This window comes from Urocitellus parryii, chromosome 10 (assembly GCF_045843805.1).
Source record: "Urocitellus parryii isolate mUroPar1 chromosome 10, mUroPar1.hap1, whole genome shotgun sequence".
NCBI classification, from domain to species: Eukaryota; Metazoa; Chordata; class Mammalia; order Rodentia; family Sciuridae; genus Urocitellus; species Urocitellus parryii.
In genome coordinates, this window is record NC_135540.1 from 83,748,332 (window position 1) to 83,760,905 (window position 12,574).

At 31.9% G+C, this 12,574-nt stretch overlaps 1 protein-coding gene across 2 annotated transcripts in view; it reads right to left on the bottom strand.

Moving 5' to 3' along the window:
- The window catches only part of Mrpl1 (mitochondrial ribosomal protein L1), an 82,860-nt gene that overhangs the window by 48,215 nt on the left and 22,071 nt on the right, over positions 1 to 12,574 (bottom strand). For both annotated transcript variants that reach the window (XM_026403139.2, XM_077803234.1), the window contains exons 4-6: positions 12,394 to 12,477; positions 11,217 to 11,288; positions 7,653 to 7,764 (exon numbers count right to left, since the gene is read on the bottom strand). In XM_026403139.2, coding sequence (XP_026258924.2) covers positions 7,653 to 7,764; positions 11,217 to 11,288; positions 12,394 to 12,477 — 268 coding nt within the window. The remainder of the gene's footprint in view (positions 1 to 7,652; positions 7,765 to 11,216; positions 11,289 to 12,393; positions 12,478 to 12,574) is intronic.

The following is a 12,574-nucleotide window of genomic DNA, read 5'->3' on the forward strand; positions in this document are numbered from 1 at the left end:
TCTGATATGTGAGGGGTAAAAATTTGCTCCCAGGATGTAGGCTCTCTGTTCACCTCACAGATTGTTTCTTTTGCTGAGAAGAAACTTTTTAGTTTGAGTCCATCTCATTTATTGATTCTTGGTTTTAATTCTTGTGCCACAGGAGTCTTATTAAGGCAGTAGGGGCCTAATCCCACATGATAGAGATTAGGGCCTACTTTTTCTTCTATTAGACGCAGAATCTCTGGTTTAATTCCTAGGTCCTTGATCCACTTTGAGTTGAATTTTGTGCATGGTAAGAAATAGGGGTTTAAAATTTCATTTTGTTGCATATGGATTTCCAGTTTTCCCAGCACCATTTGTAGAAGTTGCCATCTTTTCTCCAATGCATGTTCTTGGCACCTTTGTCTAATATAAGATAACTGTAATTTTGTGGGTTAGTCTCTGTGTCCTCTATTCTGTACCATTGGTCTACCGTTCTGTTTTGGTGCCAATACCATGCTGTTTTTATTACATTGCTCTGTAATATAGTTTAAGGTCTGGTATAGTGATGCCACCAGGTTCACTCTTCCTGCTAAGGATTGCTTTAGCTATTCTAGGTCTTTCATTTTTCCAGATGAATTTCATGATTGCTTTTTCTATTTCTATGAGGAATGCCATTGGGATTTTGATCGGAATTGAATTAAAATATATATAGTGCTTTTGGTAGTACGGTCATTTTGATAATATTAATTCTCCCTATCCAAGAACAAGGTAGATCTTTCCATCTTATAAGGTCTTCTTTGATTTCTTTCTTTAGGGTTCTGTAATTTTCATTGTATAGATCTTTCACCTCTTTCGTTGATTCCCAAGTATCTTTTTTTCTTTTTTTGAGGTTATTGTAAATGGGGTAGTTTTCCTCATTTCCTTCTCAGAGGATTTGTCACTGATATACAGAAATGGCTTTGATTTATGGGTGTTGATTTTATATCCTGCTACTTTGCTGAATGCATTTACTAGTTCTAAAAGTTTTCTGGTGGAGCTTTTTGGGTACAGAATCTATAGGTATAGTCTTCTAGGTATAGAATCATATCATCAGCAAATAGTGCTAATTTAAGTTCTTCTTTTCCCTGTATATCTCTTTAAGATAATATTCACTGGGCTACTCAAGACAAAATTAGTAAATCATACTAGATTTCTTGCACTCCCTTATACCTTATATCTAGTCAATTACTCCTATTAAGTCTAGTTCCTCAATAAGCCACAAAAGCCTTTATTTTCCATCTTCATTGCCACTTCCAGATTCTTTTATAATCTTGTATCTAGGCTACTATAATACTCTCTTCACTGGTCTCTGTTCAAGTCTCACCATTCTCATTCAGCCATTTACACATTCCCTGAAATACTCATTCTAGTAAGAAAATTTTATCCTATTCTTTTGAGCAATGGTTTTCAATGGCTCCTACCTATACAGAAGATGAAATCTAATCTCCATGGAATGGCACACACAGCCCTCCATGACCTGGCTCGCTGCCTATCACTATCTAACCCCATTAAACACCACTATCTAATAATATTTTATGTACTAAATGATAGAAAGCTACTTATAATTTCCTGAACACAACTGGCTCTCTCATAATTTTGTGCATTAATAAAAGCCATTTCTTCTGCCTGGAATGTATTCCCTATGCATGTTAGGAAAGCAAATACCGACTCATACTTAACTTTTCAATTAAACTGTCATCTTGTTTATATGATTTGAATCTATAAAGTAGTTCCTCAGTCCTTTAAGTACTTTGTACATTTCTACTAACACATTTACTACCCTTTAGTGTAGTGGTTTGTTCTCATCTCTCCTCTTTCTCAATGTTTATGTTCTTAGGAAAGGTCTTTTTATTTTTCAATTCTGCATATTAAGTATAGTGCCTGGCACATAATAGGCACTCAATAATTATTCTCTTATTCAACAAATGACTTGTGAAGGCAGAACTGTTATATGAAGACATGAGAAAGATTAAATTCTCCTAAAGTAATTGCGGAGAATGAATAGGAACTTTAGAAATAGTAGGGAGTTAATAATAACAGTGGCTCACATATAGTATGTACTTTTTATATACCTAATTTGTGCTAAACTCTGCATACATTATCATAAAAATACTATGGAACAGATGTTATCATGAAACCCATTTTGTAGATGATTAACTGGAGGCACAAAAATATTTTAAGTTTGATCAAGGTCACAATAAGTGATACAGCCAAGACTAAGGGTGGTCTGTTAGCAATTATTTATTCTGTTTTTCAATACAACCAAATGTCAATCTGTCACTGCTCTAGGGCTTTGTTTTCCCTTGTTGCTATGTAATTGCTCTCCTCCTTTTCCACTTTCTTTTCATTTTTTAATTTTTTTTAGTTGCAGATGGAGACAATATCTTTATTTTATTTGTTTATTTTTATGTGGTGACAGGGATCGAACCCAGTGCCTCACGCATGATAGAGAAGCACTCTACCACTTAGCCACAATCGCAGCTCTCCTTCTCCACTTTATCTTGTATGTGCTTTTTAATTCTGTTTTTCTTCTTTTTCTTTCCTTTTCTCTTCCTCTAACTTTCTCTATTCAATTTTCACAATGAACATAATCTAAACTAGATCACCTGGTATTTTACTAGGGAAGACAAAGAAGGAATAGTTAGAAAGAAGATGAGTTAGGATTGTACATACAAAAGAGTTCCAAGAAACAAGAGAAAACAAAGGACTGACCTTTGAATGTAGAAGAAAAAAAAAGATGTGTGATTATAATTGAGAGAAATATTTTAAACTAACTGTTGAAGAGAAGGTTGTGAGATAGAATAACATTTGTTAAGGAAATGAAGACAAGCAATCACTGTAGACCATTTATTTTAAAAACTGGCATTAAATAACAAATGAAGACAAGCAATCACTGTAGACCATTTATTTTAAAAACTGGCATTAAACAACAGAAAGAACTAAGATCATAGCTAAAAAGGACAGCTAGATCAAATAAAGGTTGGAAGGGCAGTTATATTTTGGTTTTTGTTTGTTTAACTAGACAAATCTGGGCATGATTAAATACTAAAGTAAAACCAGTTGTCTACTGTCAAAAGTCAAATTGTTCTATGACATTAAGAACTTCATGTGTCATGTTTATAGATATCATGTCCAAGGTTTGGCACATAGTAGATGATTATTATAAATACACTTATTCAAAAAAAATTACAAATTTTTTTATAATAAACCCAGGTTTCGGTTGCAGTATTTAATCCTATATCTTCTACCAACTGAATGCTGCACTAAAATATTTGTATACGATCTCTATGTGCCAGGTACTATTCTAGGCTATGTGAACATAGTAACAAACAAACTTAAAATGCCCTTCCTCTAATGGGAAGAACTGAACACACACTATAAACTTAAAAGTAGGAGATGCAAAGAGTAATAGGCCCTATAAGCAATACAAAAGCATAATATTTACTGTTAATAGGAAGGAGCGAATAATATTGCATATAGAATGGTCATGGAAGACCTCTCTGTTTAGATGTTATCTGTATAAGAAAATAAGTCAGGCAAATAATCAAAGAACACTGTGGACAGATAAGATAATAAACCCAAAGATCTGAGAAAAAAAAAAAAGCACTTAGAGGGTAGTGAGGAAGAACAAGGTAAACCTTCAGATTGAAGTAAAAGGAAAGAGTAACAGAACCAAATGCAAGATATCCATACTTCACCTATAATTTTAACAGCACTTAATCATTTATGAATTCTTTCACACATAAATAATTTTTAAATTAATGCAAGGGAGAAAATTAGAAAAATTTCAAATTGATTACCCTGCAAAATTTTTTTTGTATTTTTTCCTTATATAAGCAAAAAATTCTATTTATTTCAATACTGTAAGCAATAATCTGAAATACAACATGTTATTCAATAAGTTAAAAGTACTTTGAATTTTTGATATTATTAACATTCATGAATCTCAATTATGATACAACTTCCTTATAGAAAGCAGTGTTCTACTCAATAGATGTAAATATTCTCTCTGAACAATTCTACTGGAATAGCCAGTGGACAAGACTCCAAGCAGGCACAGGTGACTAATTCTAAGAGCTGCATGTTAAGAAAAATACACATTAGTGTAATTCTAGTTTTCTAATTGTATCCCTTTCTTTCTTATCTGTCAATAACTTAGTATGGTTTAAAATAATTCACCTAAGTGGGATGTGTAACTCATTGACAGAGCACATGCTTAGCATGAGCAATGTCTTGGGTTCAATCCCAAGCACCAAATAAATTAATTAAATAATTCAGCTGTTTTCATATATGTCATAGTACCTACCACAGGTATACATAATGGACGACAGATTCCATTAAGTCAAGATATTTTTCATACTACTATTTTTTGTTTAGTAATGCTAAGTAAAAACAATAATAGAAATAAAATATTTTAGTATCAAAAAAATCTCTATACTACAGATAAAAGATTTTCAGAGGACATGGTTTGGGGAAAGCAAGGTAATTAGCAAAAGAAGCCAAATTTCTTTCAAGAAATTTTAAAAAATAAGTTTTAAATTTCGTTTTATGAAATAGAAATATTAAGAAAACATGGAGGGTGTAAACAAGGACAGGGTAGGGACGAAGAGCTTGAGAAGAATATTTACAGTAAACAGGGATGAGAGGTGGGAGGGAAAGGGAGTGAGAAGGGAAATTGCATGGAAATGGAAGGCGATCCTCAGGGTTATACAAAATGTCATATAAGAGGTAAGGAGGGGTAAGTCAAGAGAATACAAATGGAAGACATGATTTACAGTAGAAGGGGTAGAGAGAGAAAAGGGGAGGGGAGGGGAGGGGAGGGGAGGGGGGATAGTAGACAATAGGACAGACAGCAGAATACATCAGACACTAGAAAGGCAATATGTCAATCAATGGAAGGGTAACTGATGTGATACAGCAATTTGTATACGGGGTAAAAGCGGGAGTTCATAATCCACTTGAATCAAACCGTGTAATATGATGTATTAAGAACTATGTAATGTTATGAACGACCAATAAAAAAAAATAAATAAATAAATAAATAAAATTTAAACGTAAAAAATAAAAAAAAAAGAAAACATGGAAAATGTACATTTGAAAAATAGAGAATGTGCCTACAGTTATAAAAGCAATTAAAATAAAATGAATAAAATCTCAGCATTAAACATGCTATAAAATGTGCACTTTCAATGCAGACAAGATGGTTACACCCACTCCTATTAGAAAACTGAGACAAAATGGGAAACTAATGAGCTCAACTGCAAGGGATTTGTTTGTTTTTTAATTTCATTTACTTGCTCAAAACATAATTTCTATTTTACCCTAATGTCTTTTGTAGGATATAAGGGGAATCAAATGTTCCCAAATAAGAATCTGAATAAACTGTGAAAATATATAATACAAGCTTCATAGTTCTAATGCACATCTACTATATTCTGTCTTAATATTTTTGACAGGTTAATCATTTGTCTTCATGTTTAAAGAACACAAGTGTTTTGCTAGGCTGATAAATAGATCATGGGGGTAAAAAGAAGTGCTGGGGTAGAAGAAGATCTGTTTTTTGAAGATGCATTCTTAAGCAAATGTGGGGACACATACTTATGTACTTGACCATGATATGCGGAAGATGTGGTTCATTATGAAAGGAGAAATAAGTAAAACCCACTGATAAAAAATAAACATTTTAACAGGAAATTTGCTATTTGGAATAGGAAATAAGTTATCTTGGAAACCTTTCAGACAAAAAAAAATTTTAAAATAGCCCTAAACATTGTGCTACCATCAGCAATTTTTAAAATTCTCAAAACTAAATAGAATCCAAACAGGTTACAAAAGAATGGATAAAGTAGCAAAGGTGACAAAATTAATGTCTGTTTGAAAAACCAGTTCACCGAGCAAAGCAAGGAGCTAGATGAATAGATATATTCGGTATTCATTTTCAGTTTTAACTGGCTATATTTAGTACTATTTGTTTTGCTCTGTCTGGAGCTTGAATTTAATGAGAAACAAAAATATGAGTAAAATTTTCATCAAATTCAACTTCAGTTCTGTTTTAATTTTTAAATAATGTTCAATTTCAGGTCTTACTTAGGAAAAAATGTAAGTCTGATTCCATGACAACAAATAGTACTGTGATGAACATCAGTAATGAAAATGCCAAGCCCTAGTCCAATATCTAATATGGAAATGTGATTTAATGTAAGTTATGAAACATAAACATAACGACAGTACAACAAAAGAACTGGAGAGTCCACTGGAATTTGCTTAAGTTACAGATCATGATTAGTGACTAACATGTGTTAATGACTAACATGTATAAACAATTCTAGCTGGATTTTTTTTTAGCTTAACTAGAATTTAAATTTGAAGAGAAATTTATGAAAGCAATTTTAAAGGACTTCTATTTACACTACAAAATTTTATTAAAAATAATTCCGATCTACACAGATACCCAACACCACCTAAAACAAGTGAACTTGTTTTTTCTCTCTCTCCGTTTCAATTAATGATACCACTTATTAGAAGTTCCTAGACTTAAAATTTCAGCATCTTTTCCCCCAGCAATCTATTCATTGTTAACTATTCACAAAGTCCTAGTACTTCTGAGGTTTGTCCTCTTAGCTCCAGTCTCACTATGAAAACATTAGTTTAAATACCGCCTTTATTAGTTTCCTACAATCAGACCCAAACTGGTCTCCCTGTCTCTAGCTTCAATTCATCTTACCATCTTACCAATACATTTTACCAACTCTTGCCAGATTAAAGCTCTAAAGGACAGATCATGTCATTCTACACCTCAAAACTTCTAAGAGGTTCCTGCTTTAATAAAGAATAAAAGTCCAGGCTCATTAGTTTATCAATCAAAGTCCTGCTCAATATAGCATCAATCTATCTTTCCAACATCACTTCTCTTCTATTTTAATGTAGAGGTACTCTTCCCTATGGACAAAGAAAATTGTTATTTCTTGGACCTGGCCTATAATTTCTACTTCCCTGATTAATGAACTCCTTCTACTTAAAGTAATAATCCCAAACTTATCCAATTATTTAGGATACAGGGTACAGTTTAAATGTTACCTCCTTCACGATGCCTTCCCCATTCCCCATCTATATGTAAACTCCTTCAATGAACACCTACAGAACCTTGTAAATTCATCAAGTAATACCACTTTATAACATGGCTCTTTACAAAGAAACCTCTCTTACTAGATTTCTTACGGGAGAGAAAAACCATGAGGGGAAAATTCCGTAAGGTAAAATACCTGTAAAGTCATGCAGTCGTATATACACACAAATACATAAGCTAAATGCATAAATTAATGAGCATATATATTATATTAATAAAGAGGTATAAAAGTCAATAAAATAATATGATGACAACATACCTAGTGTAATATATTCCACTAATTTGGAGCTAAACTCTGATCTAAGTTTTAAGAACCAGTACTGCAAAGTAACTACATTCTCCTATTAGATTATCAATATTAATGTTGGGGGGATCAAATCTACAATTCTTATAACACAAAACTCAAACATCAGGACATGCTATTTGCTCTACATATATTATTAGCAACTTTGTTTTCTGACTGAACTAAATTGAGAAGAAACTTGTTGACAGCATTTTGAAATAACAAAAAATTATTCCTTACTTCTAGTAAGCTTAGGAAACTTTTTTTTCAGTTTCTTCCTTAATGGATTAAGCTCAGGCATTATTTCTGGAACAGCTACATAAAAGTCTACTTGAACTTCATCATCCAAAATCTGAAAATCAGGGGAAAAAATAATCTTAGATTATCTTTTGGAAAACAAGTAATTTTCATTTTGATACAGAAGAGACATTAAGCACAATTTTTTTCTTCAAATGCAAGGACCTTATGAATGCACTTACCAATTAAGAAAACAATCAGAAGCAAAACATTTTCTTTTAAATACAGACACATTCATTTTTAACAAAATATTTAATGGTTTTAATTTTTCCATGAAGTTGTGTTAGGTAAAAAGGCATTATAAGCTAGAATACAGCACTAACATGTATACAACTCATATAACTTGACAAAGTAGAATTCATGTCTGTTAGAATTGAAGAAATAAGCTTATATTTTTGCAATAGATCACATGTAAAATTAATAATCACTAGGTGCCAAACTAACTAGCAACCACTAGCTTTATAAATTTAGAGCATGGAGAGAGCTGAATCTATAATTATTTTCGCAAAGAACTGAACTAAAATTCTCCTTGTCACCAATACCTAAAAATAAAAGATGTGGGGGGGGGCAGTCAAAGACAAGTTCATGCACAGTTTATTATCCATACTCTATTTCCATTTTCAGAGCAGGGGATTAATATTCAATTTTTAAAAGATTTTTTTCATTGATTCAGGCAAGCACGTAAAGTAACTATTATACTACTACACTACTTAAAAATTTAATTGATTATAAAATGAAAGAACTCTTTAGAACAATACTGCCTGGGCAACAAGTATTTCAGCAATTTTTGTTTGTTTTCTGTTTTTGCATAAAATCCTACCAAAATATGCTACTCAAAGCCTTGGTTTAGGGTTATATGGAATCCAAAAAAATTGAACTTTATAATAAAAAAAAGCACTGATTCTTGAATTTTATCTTTCTGTTACCAATATTTCATTTTACAAATTCTTTACTCCTTAAATAATATACCATGTTCTCCTTTACAATAATAAATGAGTACTTCTCAAGTGTCATGAATTCTGCTAAATATATTACATGATTTAGTTCATCCGATCTTTACAACAACTCTACTAGGCAGGTACTACTATTGACCACGCATTCCAGATAAAGAAACTGACAGCTTAGGGAGGACAAGTTAGTCTCTGCACTCCTCAGAGTGAGAGCCAGAATTCAAACACAGATAATGTGATTTTAGAATCAGGGCTCTCAGCCTTGGAAATAGGAAAGCAGAGGCAATTTTGAAAATGTCAAAAGAATTGTATGTAAGTTTTCTACTTAAAGACTTTCCAAAATTAATTCTGTGTCACGTTCCTTTAAATTAAATTAAAGTTATGTTTGAAAGTTATGCCATAATTAACCTTAACCTTGAAATAATACAAATCTGTGGATGGAAATCATGCTCTTAGAGATAAGTAAAAACATGAAATTACTTTCAAAGTTCTCAGAACCAAGCATATTTGTGATATTACAAACAAAATTTAATAAAGTTCTTATCTAAGAAACAACTGAAAAATTAGTAATTTTATCATAGTTTACATTTTATAAGAGCTAAGTAATTATAGTACACTAATTCAGAAATATAGGAATGGGATTGGGGATGCAGCTCAATGGAAGAACACTTGCCTAGCATGCACAAGGCCCTAAGTTCAATCTCTAGAACCACAAAAAATAAATTAGTTAATTAAAATAAAAATACAGGAATGCATTTTTAAAATTGCAGCCATGATACTATTTACACAACTATGTAGAATTTACTTCATAATCTGAATACCTTCTAAAAATAACATGGACACTCTTTTTAAAAGAGACTATGGGGTAACTTGCAAGAATACAGTGATTAAGATTACTTATACAAATGGCACAGTCCCTTTCATAACAGATCCACCACTGAGGTTCCTAAAAAAAAAAAAATGCTTGTACCTGTAAGTCTTATGTATCAAATAACTTCAAAGTGTATTTGGTTTCCTTATTTGGGTTACTTTTTCAAATATGCTTCCTCTGCTGAACTTAACGTTATATAAAATACTTTCTGTTCCATTACCATTTCTTCTTTGATAAGTAACTTAACTTCTTACTTAAAGTTTGAGAATTGAAAGAGTGACTATGATAGCTCTACTAGATACCTTGTGTTTGCAGGAGAAAACAGATGAAAGGCAATATACAAATGTAATATGAATAGTTCTCTGACTTAAGAAACCAAGCTCCACTCTCAAACCCCAAGCCTTCACGATGTTTTTTTAAATAAACATACAAATTAAAATTGATAAGCTAAAAAGAATTGAGTACTAACCTTCAACTTGGTCTAGAATCTTTGTTAAAGTATATTCTCTTCCTAATTTCTTTTAGTTCTTCTCCTAAAACTCATTTTTAAGATTCCATAGAAAAATTTATAATCTCCCACAAATTTAGAATATTATTGGAGTGGGAAAAAAAATAAATTACCAGCACTGCCATACATTCCAAAGGATGAGCCCAGATAAAAGTTCCCCAGATGAAAATCTGGATACTGAACAAAAGATACATTTTTAAATCACTTTTTCCTATTCTGCCTCTCCCCCCTAAAAAAATCCATAATCTAAATGATTATCTTTAGAAGAGGAGCTTTTAGGGAACATTAAAGTATCATTAGTTTTTCAGAAATAGCTATGTGCCTATTTCCACCTTAAAAAAAAAAATGCTGTTCTTTTCAAAAAAAACACTCCACAGGCTCTGTTATTTTCTACAGGCAGCTACACAGTCATTTGTCAGCTATCATGGTGAGCCTCTGCCACTCAGAACTGAGTAGGGAGTAAAAGTTAAGAGGAACCAAAAGCACTATATTATAGAGGTCAGATACTATGCTTTTTGATCTATCAAGTGAATCACTCCCAGAAAGCACAACAGATATTTGATCTTCAGAAGATGAATAAAGCCAGGCACAGTGCATACCCATAATCCCAGCTACTCAGGAAGCTGATGCAGGAGGATCACAGATTCCAGGTCAGTCTGGTCAACTTAGCAAGACCCCATTTTGAAATAAAAAAGTGAGCCAAGAGTGGTGGCACACTCATGTAATCCCAGCAATTCGAGAGGCTGAGGCAGGAGGAATACAACTTCCAGGCCAGCCTCAGCAACTCAGTGAAATGAGGTTCTAAGCAACTTAGAGAGACCCTGTCTCAAAATAAAAAATAAAAAGGGTACTAGGGATGTAGCTCAGTGGTAAAGCACCCCTGGGTTAAATCCCTAATACCAAAAAAGAAACCCTGATGGACAAAAGGAAGAGAGGTGTATCCTGGACATGACAAGAAACCACAAAATAAATCAAATATAATCAACATCATTTTGTTTTTTCTTACCTTGATTTTGAGATTGAAAAAGGAAAGTTTTTCCCTGCTCTATAAAAATCCCTACTAACAATTTATCAAAAGATATGAGCCTGGTGATTATGTTCAACATGTAATAAATCAGTGGATGGCAAAGATAACAAAACAATCTTTATAACTACTGAACATGAAAACAACACTATACCTTCTGAATCAGACTAGTTCCTCCTGCAAACGCAGCTCCATTTTCTTCTGCTATTTCAATCTCTGATGCATTCTACCAAAACACAATAATGTGAACATCAATCTTTTTGAACAACTTTAATATATTTTTGAATATTCTGTCAGAAATAATCAGCATTCAAAATAAAAATCATGGTTTTATTTTGACATCAATTTTCAATTAAATGTAACAGTTTACGACATTCATTACATGTTTAATTTGTAGGTAAAGTGTTTCTTGACAGACATATGATGAAATACACCAAAATGACATATTAAAAACCAACTAAATGGTAGGTATCAGTTTTATCAATATATTACCTTTCAAAAATAAAAGGTTAAAATATATTTAGTTCTGCTAACTTATTAAACAGAAACATTTTATAAAACCAATATTAAGAGGGTAATTTTTTTCAACTTAAGGAAAAAAAAACTTACCAAGTGTCTGAAAATTTCAAAAGAAAAATAAATAGTATTAGTTATTTTTTTATAAAAAATGGTTTTATTGTTAAAATGTTTCAATCTCTTAGGTATCAAAAGTTCTGTGAAATTCCAAGAACTATATTCCCCACTTTTCTGGGAAGAAGTAAAGTATCTTCCTTGAGAGTAAGGCAGAGCAAATGAAAAATGCCTCAATTTTGAACTTTGTATAGAGAAGAATCAAAATATAAAACATACATAAACACAGTATAACAAATTAACAAATCCATTATTAGCAAAGAGATGTAGATGGATTACTACTTTTGTTATAAACATTTGCTATAAACTTGATTTCCTAACTTTCTAGATATTTTTAGAAGATGTGGTTTCTGAGGATATCTAGCACTAAGTGGTACTCTTGCTTTAAAATAATCCTCTTGTGTAAAGGAAGAAATTTAAGTAGTAAGAAGGAGTTACGCAGATAAATTGTACGGTACTCTTCAGTTTCTTGTGAAAAATATAATGTGATGGATTAGTAATGATGAGTGAAATTTTCTATTTGGCTCTATCTCAAATTAGTACCATAAATCCAAATAAGTCATCTGCTTTGAACTCTAAATGGGGAAAATAAGATGCTGATGAATACCAAAATTTTCTCTGTTTATTCAGTTATTCAAACCACTGATTAATTCGATTTCTAAAATAAACTAAATGATACAAATAGATTACAAGTTACTCACCCCAGTAAATACAGCAACTTTATTGATTTCTGATGCAAATGGGTATGGAAAACTAATAACACTGGCAAATGGCTCCACTTTTTTCTAAACATACAACAGGAAATACAATTATAAAAAGTTCATTTTTTTTCTATTATCTCTCACTTTCTATAAAAACCAGAACTGATATGTTTTTCATTCT